The sequence below is a fragment of the Aulonocara stuartgranti genome, assembly GCF_965226115.1.
Source record: "Aulonocara stuartgranti genome assembly, chromosome: 22".
NCBI classification, from domain to species: Eukaryota; Metazoa; Chordata; class Actinopteri; order Cichliformes; family Cichlidae; genus Aulonocara; species Aulonocara stuartgranti.
Genome location: NC_138957.1, coordinates 25,169,192 through 25,185,456, shown reverse-complemented (window position 1 = coordinate 25,185,456; position 16,265 = coordinate 25,169,192). Strand labels below are relative to the sequence as shown.

The 16,265-nt window shown below is 41.9% G+C and overlaps 1 protein-coding gene across 4 annotated transcripts in view; it reads right to left on the bottom strand.

Annotated features, from left to right (window-relative positions):
- Positions 1 to 16,265, bottom strand: part of LOC309698512 (RNA-binding motif, single-stranded-interacting protein 3) — a 296,725-nt gene that overhangs the window by 28,011 nt on the left and 252,449 nt on the right. For all 4 annotated transcript variants that reach the window (XM_082521018.1, XM_082521020.1, XM_082521019.1 and 1 more), the window contains 3 exons: positions 14,718 to 14,824; positions 5,762 to 5,805; positions 3,343 to 3,439 (listed from right to left, as the gene is read on the bottom strand). In XM_082521018.1, coding sequence (XP_082377144.1) covers positions 3,343 to 3,439; positions 5,762 to 5,805; positions 14,718 to 14,824 — 248 coding nt within the window. The remainder of the gene's footprint in view (positions 1 to 3,342; positions 3,440 to 5,761; positions 5,806 to 14,717; positions 14,825 to 16,265) is intronic.

Here is a 16,265-nt window from a genome sequence, read left to right as displayed (position 1 = left end):
TAGATTCAAAAGTTAAAGAGATGGAGAAACAGTGACAGTGGAAACTATAAAGAAACCGGAGGAATGGACGATGAACAAACAGAGCTTTTATGCTGGAGAGAGGAATTAGACAGCTTGTAGCAGACAAACACACAGACTGGCCACTGATCCTGGTAAAATGATTAGATTAAACAAAGACAAACATGGAATAATCTGCTGTAAGAGCAATCAATCCTCTGAGCCAACCCAAATGCGTGATTTGGATCCATACCTAAACAAGCCTGATATTCTATAACGCGGTGCCAAGTCTGCTTGTTTATACACGGCAATATTTGTTCTCCCCAGCTGAATGGGACAGCAGATAGACACAGAGAAAGCTTATATTTAATCACTTGTCTTCTGCATTTTCTAACTAAGATATTGCATGACTGTCATGTGATTATTGCAACAAGAAAGGATGGCTTTACACTGGGCTTAAGGAAAAAATCGTGAGAGAATCATGGTGAAATCTTTGCTGGGTAAATAAAAAAAGCCAGTCTTACATATACTAACGTGAGGGAGGCTCACTCACAATTTATCTGAAGCAACCAAAGATGAAAAAGTCCAAACCTGAACCGATAAGAACACAGTGAACACAATGGGAGGCTAGTCCAATCCACTGAAAAGAAACAGACAAAGAGACCTCCAACATATTTACTTCATAATCTCAGCTTCCTTTTCAATTTTGTTCAAAGCCCTTACGTCAGATCTTTACAGCCTCCTCAGGTGTTGTACAGATTCTTATATTATTAGATTAATCTCAATTCAATTCAGTTTTATTTATACAGTGCCAAATCACAATAACAGTTGCCTCAAGGCACTTTATATTGTAGGTAGACCCTACATTAATACATATCATATGACCCCCTATGAGCAAGCACTTTGGCGACAGTGGGAAGGAAAAACTCCCTTTTCACAGGAAGAAACCTCCGGCAGAACCAGGCGCGGGGAGGGGCGGGGCCATCTGCTGCGACCGGTCGGGGTGAGAGAAGGAAGACGGGATAAAAGCACCTCTCAAACAGTGCAATGTACAGCAATGTTGTAATGTGTTTCCTGATAGCTGAAAATATTGTAATGCACTGATAATGTGTCCTCTGGGTTTGTTTGGATGCTGAGAGATAAGTCCCAGTTTGCCAGCTGTGAGACAGTTGTGTTCACTCATTTTTTTACTTTTGGAACCAAACACTACCATCTTAGGTTCGTGAAAAGACTGTAGTTTAGTCCAAGTTAACAGCAGATATATGACAAATGCGTTTATCTGTGGGATGTTAAAAACAGCAAAAGGGCTGATGAGTTACAGCATTAACCACTTCAGCAGGACTTCACTCCCAGACATCTCCCAGATAAAAATAAACCAGAAAGCCAGAGACTGATCTGTTATCAGGCAGGAAAGAACGTGAGGGAAAACGTGCTAAGTTGCTAAGTGTAACACAAAATATAAAGAGATCCAAATGACTGCTTTTGAAGATTAGAGTTAACTGACTCGACCTGAGCTGGCTTTTCCCCAAAGCACCAAATTACAGCTTTTACAGAGTTGCTCAGAATTACAGCAGGTAGAGTAATTCTACATGAACATTAGTTTCACTGTGAGTGAAGGGTAAAATGTGCACAACCTAAGAAGCTCCCTACCTCTGGCTGAACTTCACAGCTTATATTATAATTTAAAAGAGCCTGTCAGCCAACAGGCCAAAAAGCCGGTAAGTCAGTTGTCGAGCTGCATGGTCAGCCAGCTGGCCCTCGTTCCAACCAGTCACGCGTAAACCCAAACAGCCAGCCAGTTAGCTAGTTAGTAAGCCTGCCAGCCCCGCGTCCTATCAGCCAGCCACATATTTAGTCAGCCAGTGAGCCAGTCTGTATAAGCAGTGATGTAAACCAGGCTCACGGCTGGCTGGCGGTACTCGTTGAAATCTTGGTAGCGATCTGGCCTGGACTGTCTCCTGTCATGCGGATCATCAAAGTCGTTTTTTCCAGGAAATGAATCCAATCGTTATTGAGGAGCCAAGCATAAAGAACGCCAGAGTACCGCTGTTGGTATGGGTCATTTGCAGATCTGATAAATCAATTCTATCAAAAGCTCCAAAATATCAACGCGACACAAACATAAAAGGAGGAATGACACATACAGTCATTTCTGCGCACCTTGAGATTTTCATTACAAAGGCAATACTTTTCATCATAAAAGGAAGTGATTTCCTTTTGTCTTGCATATATATCTGCCTGGCTTGTCTTCTCCTTCTTTCTTCCCCGTGCCTCTTTGTACTTGAGCAGAAGATGAAGGACTCACCTTCCTGCCGTGACTGGCTGAAGGGCAATATTACAGGAAGCGGCGGCAGAGCTGCCCGATATTGAAACTGTGAGGATTAATATTCCTCAAAAGCCTGGCCATTGTTTTTGATAAATCAATTTGGGAAGCCTTCCGAGAACGGATTAGAGGCGCGCCCTGGCCCACTTTTCTCCCTCCTTCTCTCTCCTCTGCCCCTCCACCACAGGTACTGGACCAGAGTTTTAATCAAGCGTGCCTCAAAGACGGGCGCCGCAACCTTCAGCAACACCCCTCCTCTGCCCACCCAGCCGTGCCATCGCCATCACCTAAACCTACTCTTTCTCTCTCTCTCTCTCTCTCCATCTGTCTCTTCTATTTTCTTATCTATCCTTCATCTCCTTTCTCCTGCTCTCTATCCTCGTCTTTCTGTCTCTGCATACCAAACAGAGGCGATGTTAAACGATAGTGTCTGATCGAGAGGGCACAGTGGCAGCGTCTCTTGATGTTTAGATTCGGCAAAGGGTGTTGCATGAAATGCGCAGTGACGGAAAATAGTTAGCGCTCCTGACATATCACAGGGCCAATTTTTACGATCCCGCTCTGTTCTGTTGCATTACTCCACTGATCGCAGCAGTGAGGAATGCAAATGTTCGCTCTGGAAGTGGAAGGACTGGTGCTGAAGCTAGGAAAATAAAATAAAAAGAGATCGAGAGAGGGAACAAAAGAGGTTTGGACTACAGGAGAGAGGAAACTGTTTCTTTTTCCTAGATACTTTCATTCTTGATGGGTGTGTTTCTTTTTTTCTACCTTGTCAGCCTTTTTAAAATCCCCCTTTTTCTTTGCCGCTTCTGTTCTGATCCCTGGCGTGTTTGCTGCCTACGAAACAGATGTCATCAAGCACAGCTGGAGCATCGAAGAAACAATGAGGGAAGAAGCGAGAGCCTCATGCTGTTTTGAAGCCCACCCCCTCTTTTCCAACCCAAAGTGCACAAAATACACAAAGTATACTCTCATATACATACACACAGAATCTACCCATATTCCAGTGCATTATGGCCCACCTGATATGTGGAAACGGGGGAAGCAGCGATGAAGGGCGTGATGGAGGTCTGTGCGATCATGCGGTTGGTGGCGATGCTGTAAGGCGAGGAGTAGAACCTGAGCCGAAAGGAAAAAGGAACAGAGGAATAGATTTGAGTAACTAACAGTAGAGAGAATACCTAGTTTATTTGCATTGGGTGGTTCCATGTTACGAGGCTATTAAACGACTTTAATAGAAACATCTGAAAAATGTACAAGACTATTGAGTAATACAGAATATTTGGTATGCCTCAAATCTTGCATTAATGACACTTGTAAGTGAGCAGCAGGGACTCCTCAAGGCTGCGCAAACAGGAACGTAAATTCAGTTGCGCTTAATGCTCAGGAGGGCTGAGGTCAGGTGACTGTAGAGGGAAGTCCATGACAGTCAGTACTGCTTGATTGGCCTGAAAGGTAATTTCTTCAAAGCTTCGAGGTGTGCTGGGAGTCATTACCCTTCTCCACACAGCTGGAAACCAGAGGGTGTGCATATGTCTACAGAAAGGACTGCAGCTTCTAAGTGGACGGGGTGTGGTTCGTTTAGTATAGGCGTCCAACTCTGGAGCAGACAAACATCCTCTGACTCGATTACGTCCACTGCATTGTTGACTGTATGTCTGATGCAAGGAATATTCTCCTACTGCCTTACATAAAAATGAATCCATCAGTAAAATGAACTTGTCCATTCTCCATGGTAAGATATATGGTATATGCTCATTCACAACTTGGCCTTGTTTCCCTCTTCATCCTCTTCAAACTGCTATTAAACAGCCGTCTGTGTTGCTTTTCTATTTCTCAGTGAGGCAAGCTTGATGTGTCACTCTTCTCATGGTGTGGTTTCTTTTGGTCTGCTTGCTTAAACTTTAGTTTCAACTTCTGAATATTTGGCTTAGTTCTCATACTGGAATTTACTTAATAGAGCAATAATAATACGCTGGACAGCTGATGGACGGCCATATCTGCAACGGATTACCGATGCACTCAACACTGGGATATAGTCAAGGAAATCTTTTTCTGTGTACTTGGAGACCTTCTTTGTGTAATTGAAAGACTTTATTTTAATGCTGAACATCTAAAGGTGCTGAATCTCCCCGAGATCCCCTGGGAGGTTAAGCGGGATGTCCAACAGTCTCAGCAACAATTGATGAAAATCATAATACTGGCCAAGGACAGGCCAACACTAATTCTGTAACGAGCCTTGAAATCACTACATACAGCATCAACGGCGACCACATTATAGTTTGACTTTAACAGTCCGGTGTTGTGAAAATGTGAGTCAAACACCAGCAGCTCAAAAACAGAGTTTTCATTGTTTTATTATCCATGTCAGATTGTGCAAAATGTAAAATGATTTCAATGAATGTGAATGACACATAAAAGTGATGTTGTGTAGTTTGCTTAGTAGTTTGGAAACTTTGGCAGCTTGATTAAATATAAAAGGTCAGTTTATGACAAAGGAAGGAGCTACATTAGTTTTCACCCAACGCTGGGATCGTGTGCAGTGTTTCAGTTTTTCTAAACGTCTTTTTGCTTTTGGTTTCTGAAAGTATACAGTTACATTTTATGCAAATATTAACACTGAGGAGGACATGTAAATTAAGTCCCTCAATAATATATATATGCATTAATTATGGGTAATTTGCATTATAATTATATACAGCACTAAATTCACCAATTTGAATTTGAACTATTTATGTACCTGTAAGAAATGTAAAGTAGCATTTTTTTAAACTATGCATTACGTTTTTTGTTTTACGTTATTTTTCTTCTTTTCTAGAGAATGATTATTTATGTATATTGTTTTTATTGCCCTCTAAAAAATCTGGTTCAAGGTGCTGAGAGCGACACATTTTTCTCTTTCTCTCGCAGTTTTGTATCTTTGGGATCATAAGTTGAGGGATTTATACTGAAGTAGGCTTTTACATTGCAGGGCGTATGTAATGAGTGATGCTATTCATCCAGTGTTGTGTTTTGGTTGAGACTGACTCACTGGAGGATAAGTGGTTTAGGAATTGGGAGTGAGGTGCTTCCTGTGAATGACTGAGGACAGAGGGAGATAAAGGGGAGCCTCAGCATTCTCCTTCCTGTCTCAGCACCGTGGGGAAAAATAAAACATGACGCCGGGTCATTTATTTCCACAGCACCATGACATGAAGACACACATATCTGAGTATCCAAAGACAGACACACACACACACACACACACACACACACTCGCCATTTCTCACCTGACCTCACCAGTGAAAACCGATATCTGAACTCCATATAGATTTCCTTAATCAAACAGTAACAAAGTGCAGACACTACATTAATCTTTGTGTATGACAGTAGTATCGACTGGGGTTCTATGAGCCAGGAGGCGAGTGTATTAGCTGGTGCCAAGGATAGATCAAGTCTTACCCATTCTGCATTGCAGCAGGATCATATGTTAACGCCATGCCAGTCTGAAAGAGAAAAAACAACAACAAATTATACGGCCTATCAAGATTCATACAGTATGGGAAGTAATATTAAAATGCTGAAGCAAAAGAAAATGTGACAACTTGTCCTACATTACCACCTTTTATATCAGTTTTTTCAGTGTGACAATGTAGTGTCATCTGCTGTAGTAAAAAGGAGAAGGCAACAAAAGCAATCAATCTCACTCTAAGTGAGAAGCCAGTTTCTGATATTTACTGACAGACAAAAATGAGGAATGGCGATTTGCAGCGAAGCAGCAAAACACACAGAAAGAAGTGGTCAACACTTTTGTTTTAAGCCTACTTTTCAATAATGACCTAAACAAAGCCAAAGAGAAGACTGTGGCTGGAACACAGTTTGATCAATGTCTTGTCCTTCTTTTTACAAAAGATGTTCTTCCATAAATTTGGTGACATGATTTCAAGCTGCATTTAACCCTTTTAAAGTGTCTCTTATTTATATGTTTATATGTTGTCGTAAGTCGGACACTGATGGCTTTGCTGATCGAATGTACTTCTGTGAAATACAGTTAGAGCCATAATTTGTTGGACAAAAATATAATTTTTGTAGTTTTAACTTTATAGACCACCACAATTATTTAATTGTATAGGACTTAAGTGCAGACTTTGAACTCTAATTCAAGGGGTTTTACAAAGTTGTTGCATAAACGCAGTTTTCAAGGCCACATGAGGCTTACTCTGTTATTATTCAATAACAAATGAAACAGACATAATATCTGAAGTTGAGCGAGGCCATCCTCATAATCAAAAACTACAATAAATCTATCAGACAGACAGCAGAAACATTAGGAGTGGTACATTCTTAAAAAGAAGGAACGCACTTGGCCAGAGCAAAAGGTCTGAAAGACCACACAACAAAGTGTATGATGACAGAGGCACTTCCATAGCTGCGGAAAAACAACATCAAACATCTAACCAAGCCAAGAACACTCAAGGTAATAGGTGTATTTTTTGTCAAGGTCTACAATCAACACAAATGTAAATGCAGAGAGTTTACAACAAGCCACTGATTACGCTCAAGAACAGGAAGGCCAGATTAGGATTTGCCAAAAAAACATCTAAAAGAGGCTGCACAGTTGTGGAAAAATTCTTTGGACAGATGAAACCAATATGGAAAAATACAGACAAGGAGAGAAACCGCCGAATCCAAAGCATACATGTGTCATGCTGTAATTCCTAAACAGTCCATGCGAAATTTTTGTGAGATTCCTTGATGTAAAGTTGAATGTTTGCCCTTCAATTGCATTATAATTGTTTGATTTCACGTTCACTGTGGTGATGCACAGAGGCAAAACTATATAAATCACGTCTTTGTCCAGCTAAGTATTCAAGAAGGTCACAGAGTAATTTTCTGTACATTTAACCACTTCTGCTACCTCTAAATCACAGTGTTTTCCCCGTACGGGCTACTTGTATGTCACCTGTATGTCAAAGGCAATGCCGTTGATATACTCCTGCACTATTGTGACCAAGATAATTTGCTGTACATTTATTGTACTCGAAGAATAACTTGATTAAGATCCTGATTGTTTTTGTCCAAAACAAATGAAATCAAATCCAAATCATCTCATTTCAAAGTGGAAAAACTGACAAGTGACAAAGCCAATGTGAGGGAAAGCTTAGTCAATAGGACAAAGTGAATTAGTATCGAAGACGCGCTTTTCTATTTCAACCACGTATCATCGTGTTTTTATGAATGAGAGGAAATAAAGAAATGGCCTTTGGAGAGAAAAGAGAATGAGTGGAAAACTGAGTTCCTTGTTGTGATGGTGTGTGTACATGTGTCTAGGTAAGTGTGTGACAGCAAACCTATCCATGAGTGTGTGTCTGCGTGTGATTGTGTGAGGCCCTTTTTTAGAGTCCAGGAGAGAAACCTGTGTGCCGCAATCCTTCATCTGCATTCCTGAAGGTTCTCTCCCCCCGAGGAGAGCTAATCCGATTTCTTTTAACAGGAGGCTGCTGAGGATGGCAGATTTCATCAGCATACACACATGCACACACTACACATTTACACACACACACTCATTTTTTGCCCTTCCTTTCCCTCACTTTGCCCTCCCTCCCACTCCTTTTCTTCTTCAACATCTTGTGTTCTCCTTTCTCTCTCTCCGTTCCTCACTCCCCTCATCTCTTAATCTACCCCTCCCATCTTCCTGTAAGTCTTTTGCCCTTGTTCCCCCAGAGGGCTACCTACACTGAGCTATACAGTTAAGGGAATAGTGGCTCAGAGGTCCAAGGGGATCAGTGAGCCTGGACCGAGCCCTCGAGAGTGAGCAAAAACACAGACTCTCCACCAAATGACAATGTCCTTGCTTAAACTAGGGATGTGTAGGGATGCAGGCATGGACGGACCTTTGTGTCTAATTTTGTGTATTTACACAACTGGTTGTAAAAGGCTTTCAGAGACGTTTTATATCAAGCTGTAAAGGCCGAATGCAGCCACTCAGTCCATGCGCTTTGTAATTATTTTCTACTTTAAATTTGGTTTTGCATCTGTGAACATCTCTTTCTGTAAATCCATACATGCAAAGGTCTCTGTGCATGTATTTATACTCTCCCTTTACATGAAATCCAAGATCAAGAGAGTTGCATTGCACGCCTGTCAGCATGTTTGCGTGCGCGAATGTGTGTTCCCATGCTCGCTAATAGCAGCGGCAGACATGGCCAGCTGTCTCGGTGAGGCTGATAACTCCCCTAAGTGCTGCCCTTGGTTCCGCGTGTTGATGAATTCCACAGCAGAGAAGCTCCTGACCGGAGGACCCTGCATAGCCAGTGACTGATTACTGATGCAGTTAGCTTTTGGCTCCGTCAAAATGAGAGGAAAGGAAAAGACACAGACAGACTGTGTATCCGTCTTAGCTTGATCCAAGACTGCAGAAAAAAACTTGACTTTAATGCTGTACAGACCCCGTGAACAAAGCTTGGCCCTGATAGAAGCTCCCATGAACAGACCTGACTTTCGAAGACCAAGTGGCCGTTTTTTCATGCTTATGCAGTAAATAAGACTTACTGTACCATGTATTTTCCACTAGAATATGTTCTCCCTTCTATGTAAATGTAAAACGATAAATATGCCCTACTGTACCCACAGTAAAATCCCAAAATGTAGCACAGTGACAGATGGCTCCAAACTCATGAAAAAGCCATAGAGTATGACTCAGTTGTTTCTTTCTGTAGTCAATCATTAATTCAAGTTATCAAGTTTAGCGAGTTGTGAAGAATTATTTTGCATCAATATCATTTCAACTGTGCTCTAGGGTTTACAAAATGAATTATACTAATGTAGTCTCAGTGAAAATGTGAATGCATTTTATCATGGCAATAAAGCAGCTTTTTTTTTTTTTAGCATATTATGTATGAAAATGCATGTATGCAAAATTGTGTTTAACAGAGTTAAAAATGTGAGGACAGCCTACACTAGCGGTTTTAAAGACGTCACCTGTTCTTTCCTGTTGCAGAAGTGGTTTTCATACTTATTCTGACACCTGGGCGCCCTTCAGAAGCTGAAAAAGTTCACAACTTTTTAACTCTCAACAACAACAAGAAGGAGGAGCAGCTAAATTTTAGTCTAATAAAAGACAGCTCAACAGCTAGTTGTGTTTATTTTCTTGTGCTTAAATCATATTTTGAAAGCCGTTTTCAAAGATGCACCACAACCCTGAGGCTTTCTAGACATTACCCTGCACAAAAGAATGAAAATGTTTGGCAAACATTAGCAAGTCTTTACACTGCCAGCTTTCTAGTACAAAATCTGTCCAAGAGCATGGATATGGAGCAGTGCAGATAAAAGTGTGAGACCATGTGAACTTCCTTCTGCAGGCAGCTCCTTCGCCTAAACCGAGCTGAATATTTCTAGTAATTAGGACCCAGCTCATCTGATAAATCTCTTGCCGTGTACTGCATAGGAGTAAGGGCAGCTTCGACTCGATTCTCCCAATGTTTTTTGGTGTTCATGAAAACAGCTCCACATCCCCACTCCGTGCCCCAAGGATGACCCGCCAACTCCTTCCAAAAACCACAGGAAAACCAAGTCGAGTCATCGTCTCTGTGTCCTCACACACGCTGACCCGCTCCCTCCCTTAATTTTTTGCCTGCTATACACACATTTGCTTCTTCTGCCTTGTGGCTACACACACAAACACACACAGGGACATCTGTCAAGCTTTCACACAGACTGGAAAGCCGGATGTTTTTTTTTTCATCCACACTCATTCCCCTAGAGTAGGTGCTTGAGAAGTGTGACTTTGAAAGTTTTTATGTGCGTGTGTGTAGGAGTGTGTGTTGGTGTAAAAGAGTTAGGATGTGAAGAGAGAGAGACAGAGAGAGAAGAATGAGCACCCATGGCGCTAGGCGCGCGAATGTGTGGTGGAAGAAAAAAAATGCAGTGACTAATATGTTTGTCAGCATGAGACAGCGAGAGACAGCACTTTCTAGACTCCCACTTTGGGTAGTTTACAAGAAAATCTGTCATATATTTCTCAATCCTCACCACCAGCCACCCTGCAGCACTCAACCCCTTGTAACTCCTGACTGATCATGCAATGTGTTCCCTCTCTCTTAGTCTCAGTGAGTCACTTGCTCTTTCTCTCTCCATATGTTGCTGTGGGATCTGGGAAGACTTCAAACACAGGAAGAGGAGACAGTAGACAAAATGGAAGAGAAAGAAGCTGTGAGGAGGGAGTGTTTAAATATGGGTGGAGGAAAAGGGGGAAGAGTGATGGAAAGCTAAAGATGGCGGTAGAGTGAGATCTATACTGTAGAAGGAGAAGGTAGAGAGACATGTCGGAAGAGACAGTAATGGATGGCGTAGGCTGTTGCTTCGCTTCATCTGTCTGCCACAGGGAGCGGAGTGAGGAATGGCCTCAGTTCTTATAAACAGACTAACATGTGATGGCCATCTCCCATCTCCCCTGCCCACAGCTGATCAATGACCACACAGAGGCACACACATGCTTCTAAGGGCCATCCACTTTATTCTAAGTGTAAATGTACGCAGAATGCACTGCAGTATCACAGTTTTAGATCAACCAGACTTTATCTGCAGGTGATCTGAGTTGCATTGTGATCAATGTTGGCTGTAATGCTTTCCAAAGTAATGCATTACTGTAATCATATTACAGTTCTTCAGTAATGCAGTCATTTACCAGAATTACTGTACTAAACAAAGGTTCATTACAAATTTCTTCTATCAACAAAACTGTTTGTTTTCCTTAAGTTGATTTCGGTTTGGGTGCAGGGAGGAAGAAAACGGTGGAGGGATGTACAACTTTTGAGGACTGGAAATACCACAGGAAAAGACAAGAGCACGGTGGTAGAGTGCAGACTTCACTAACAACAGAAACAACTGCATTATACAGCTAACACAACACGGGCTCTTTGCAAACATCTGCACAGACAGCATGCTAACAAAAAACTAGCAAAGAGCCCAGAGTGATGTTAAAGCTGAGTGTTTGCAGACTCCCTCAATAACACAGAGATTTTCATCCGCATGTGGAACTGTAGCCTAAGGTTTAAAAACAACTTGTAACTATGTGACAGTACATTTTGGGTAACGCTGGTAACGTTGCAAGTAGTATAACTAATGACTTTCTCTCGGAAATAATCAAGTAACAAACAGCATTATTTTTAAGAAAAGTAACGAGCACCGTATAATGCTTTGAGTAATCACCCAAACATTGGACAGGATGTGACTCACGTGTAAATGCAGTCTGTAGAGAAGAACAGATTTTCTTAAGAAAACTGTAAGGTCACCTAACTCTGGCTGTTGCTGGCATCCCAAGGGAGCTCAGCAAAGACACAGATGTGACACAAAGCCCATACAGCAGTATACCTTTCCCCGACCCAAGACCTGCCATGAATGATGATAAGTCTGCTGCCTCTGTCTCCCAAATCTGTAAGCAACACTGTATAGCAAAGTCAAGATTATATAGATGCCTATTCTTACCAGATGTAAGCACAAAGGTCTATTATTAGCTCTCAACATCAGCATAATGTATCAAAGCGAATGTTAGGTCAGCAGTCTGTATCATGTTGCTGTTGTTTAACCTCTATATGATGTCGTCTTTACACACCAAACAGTCGTTTTCATATTAAACCACCTCATTCTCAAATACTTTTTTAGCTGGTCTGAGCTTAAAATAGAAAAACTAATTACGCAATCATGCTTTAAGACAATACAAGAAGATATATTTTTTAATTTGCTCTCATTTCTCAAGTCCTTTTCAGAACTGATAAAACAGGGTGGCATTTCTACGATTTCCAAACTTAAAGTTTGACAGAAAATGAAATAAAGCACAAAGGTGCCTTTAAATGCCACAGAATGTACACAGAAAAATGCAGTTCACAAAAAACTGGAGATGAATCAATACAAAAACCAATTATTTATTCTCAAGAGGCTTTAATATTGGATGCATGCAGTGGGTGTAAATCTGCAGAACTTATTTTCTTGGTACAGGGTTCTGGGAAATCTGTTGGAGTGAAATTATGTTCAAACACATAAATTTGATGAGCAGCTTTAAAACAATAAAAACTAAAGTAAACCGAAGCTCAAGTCTCCCTAAACCCACATTTATACCTCACTTTTTGTGAATTGCGGAGGGGAGGAGAGGGTTATGATGCAAAGGAAGGTACGGGACGACAATAGTGAAAGTTTCATGCTGAGACACTTACAGCATCTTTTTTGAATTGAATTTGAAGGACAGAAAACTAAGTAAATATTCTTCTTATGAGCTTTTAGCTCAGCCTCTGGGTGAACTCAGAATTCTTAAGAAACTCTGAGTCTCTAGTTTTTCCTTTTTTCCTCAAGTCTCTTCTTGTTTAAAAAGCCCTGAGATACGCTGAAAACCCAATCTGCTAAAAACTTTACACTAATTAGCAAACATATTTGTCCAAAATGTTCATTTTTAGTGTTGTCATTTCAAAAGTGTAGCAATTAAGGCACAATTATAATCACAGAGAAATCTAAGGACCTGGTAAAGCGAATTAGTAAACATATTTTACAGGCTAATATATCACGTCGAAGGTCAAGTGTCTGTATGCAATGCAAAGAATGCATTATAGCAAAATGAATAAATGTTTGTGTCTATTTAGGCTGCATCCGTCTCCTTTAAAAGGAAGCATCTGATCACTCCCACATACACAGTCATCTCACCGAGCTGACCCTGCCAACCTGTCAATGTGTGGGCCTGAGGGGATGTAGCAATGTGATTTAGGTGAAACACGCTTCATTGGTTTATAGGTGTTAGGCCTACTGAACATGTGATGGACACACACACACACACACACACACACACACACACACACACACACACACACACACACACACACACACACACACACACACACACACACACACACACACACAGCCTGTGTAGGGAATACAACACCTACGTCTTAATGCATGCTCAATAATTCAGTGAAGGAAATCCCGGAAAGTTGATTCTGTTCATCTGGACGAAGTGTTTTCAGTGGGAGGAATGTTTCCTCACTCTTCCAGCTGACTTCTTCAATCTCAGCTGACTGCAGCTTTCCTCAACCTTATAAACAGTTCAGTTGCATAACCACCAAAAGTAGCACCATGGACTAACAGTGAGCCATGAGCTCAGTTTCATGATTGTTGTCATGACCATTGGTCGATGGCCATGATAATTGTTCACAGAGACTTGGAGAATGGCTGCAATTCAAGCTTTGTAACACAGTGAAAGATGTAGTCATGGCAAAACACAGAAGAGCTACCTCATCCACCTACAGGCCAGTGGCTATTCCTTCAATGATGAGGACGTGCACACATCCTGGGCAGGTATGGCTCCTGGTTTGAGCGGGGAGTAAAGGAGGCCATTTGAATGTGGAAAGGGAGCAACCATCGCTAAAAAGAGGAGGAGGCAATCTTCTGACAATCATGAATCTGAGATGAAGAAATCACTTGGATGAGAGATGAAACTGTATCCTCCACCTACTTCTTCACACATACTCACAAACTGCGTCTGCAGCACACACTAAGACGTATGGAGAGTTTTTCTTGAAGGACAAACATTCCATCTTTCCTCCTGTAACTTGCAGTTTCAGCACAATTGTCAGACTGAGCATGTGCAGCTGCACGTGTGTGTGCATTCTGTCTCTTCTATATAGTCCCGTCTAAAGCAGTCGCGTACTTGTCTCCTCTGTTCGTCCTTTCCAGTATATCCTGTTGGTAGTCTAAGAAAAGATTTTAACCTCGTATCTACATGTTACCATACCGTTTCCAGTTTCAGGTTTCCCAGCATTCTGCTGTATGGTGGAAATATATGCACTCAGTGAGGCTTGAGATGCAATTTACATGACAGCACATATACATCTGGAGACAATTTGATCGATATGTGGGCTATTTTTCTTTTCTCTTTTTGAAAACATCTCCATACATGATAGTAAATACAAATGGCAGGCGGTAATACTTTACATTCTGCCAGATGTTTTAGCCAACTTCTTCTCATCCCTTGTGAGCAGGGTGGAGCCATTTCTTAGAAATACCACTACCTCAGATGGTCATCTAGAGATGTGGTGCTACAGTAGTTAGTGGAGTGTAAGTGAGCGGTGTTATTTTGTCAACTCATCCGAATAGCAGCTTATATAGTTTTTAGCACATTTACTCAATTTTATTGCTATTTTATTTGTGAATTTAGCTTCCAGGTGAGATAAAATCTATATATAAAATCTATATATATATATAAATATAGTTTAAATCACCAGCAAACCTAAAGGAGGTGTATGTAAAGAGAGGCATTTGCCGAAGAAATCTTTATGTGATTTACTATTTCATGAATTGTGCTACACCAAAACCCTGTGGAAGAGTTTTTTTCCAGTTGCGAGTGAGAAAAATAAACACTGGCGTAACATCTTACCTCGCCTTCTCTGTGCCACGGCCTTCCATTCTGAGGGTACTTGCTCTGGCTTTGGCGTTTCTTCTGCCCTCCGTCGGCAAATTTGCACAGCAAAGGCTCCGTGGGAGCTGCAGAGAGAGAAAAGGACAAAATCATGTTAGCAGAAGTGCATTGTGCGACCTTTCCAAAAAGAAAGAAGCCCTTTTGAACTGTGTCCTTTGTCTCTTCTTCTACCACTGCATCTCTTTCTCTCTCTCCTCCCCCTCCCTCCGCTCTGCCTTCCTATGGAGCTCCTACACAAATTCCCAGTCCGGTGATGTTGGCAGGCCCTCCCTATCCTTGCAACGGCTGGCAGCCTATGAAAGAGCATTGCAAGGTATTGTTGAAATAATAATCACAGTAATCGCTCTTGTAAATACCTCTGAGATGGTAACACAGGACCGCTCTGTCAGCCAAAGCTTATTTCTAGAAGGCGTTCCTGTTCCTGACGCATAATCCCTCCGTGTTTTACTGTAACAGCCATCTCCTCTTTTATTTGAAATTTTTATGTCTTTTTCCACTCAGCAGCCATCAGCGTGAGCACCTCACTGGGGTGCATGGTTTGAGAAACGGCTGATATAGACGTTACTGTGCTGTTCTCGGTGCAAACACTAGGGGCAGGCTAAGGGTCCCCGAGATGAAACCGTTACAGAGGATTGACAGATGCTCTAACTTCAGAGCTGGCATCAGCAGAAATAAAGGATGGCTTGAAAATGAAACAGCTGTCATTATACACATTAAAAAAACAAAAAAGAAAAGAGCCCCCTGAAGAGCGACCTCATCTAAGCTGTATCTGCATCAAAAGCCTTTTGTATGCATAATTACCAATGAAAGGTCAATGAAAGTGTTGCGATAACCTAAGCCTGTGTAAAGATAACTTGTGAAAGGGCAGTTTCCCACACTCGTGCTGCAGGTGAGCACCTAAAGAGGGAAAAATTGGCTCAGGCAGATGACTTTCCTGATGAGATAGTGCAGAGAGGAAAAGCAAATCTGAAGACAGTCAATCTGGAGAGAAGAAGAAAGAGTAGGGGGGGAAAAAAGCATGAGAAATGAGCGGCTCGCTTGGCTGGGGATCTGGGGGTCTTCACAGTGTCCGTCCCCTTTTCAGTCAGCGTCAGCGAGATCGGAATCTCTTAAGACACAGACTGGGGAGATGAAACGGGGGAAGGGAGACAGTTGTATAAACAAGCAGAAACACAGGAGTACAGAAAGCGTAAAGAACATGAAACAACAAAAGGAGAAGATGGTGAAAGAGATAAGGGAAATGGCTGACCAAGGAATTAGAGTGTGAACCTAAACCAGGATCAAACCCTGGGAGAGTTGTACAGTTCAGCAAAAGTACAGTACACACAGCGCCAACAAGTTTGTCCAAACACTGAACCGATGCTGCTCTGCACCTGGCGGCTTAGGAGAGAGCTGACGGCTCTCCTGTCAACGCATTCACATTACAGGCCTGGCAGCTTGTGACACGGAGGCTTTGTGACGACACTGGCCAATGATGGGGGCTGTCTGCAGGAGGCTGAGCAAAGG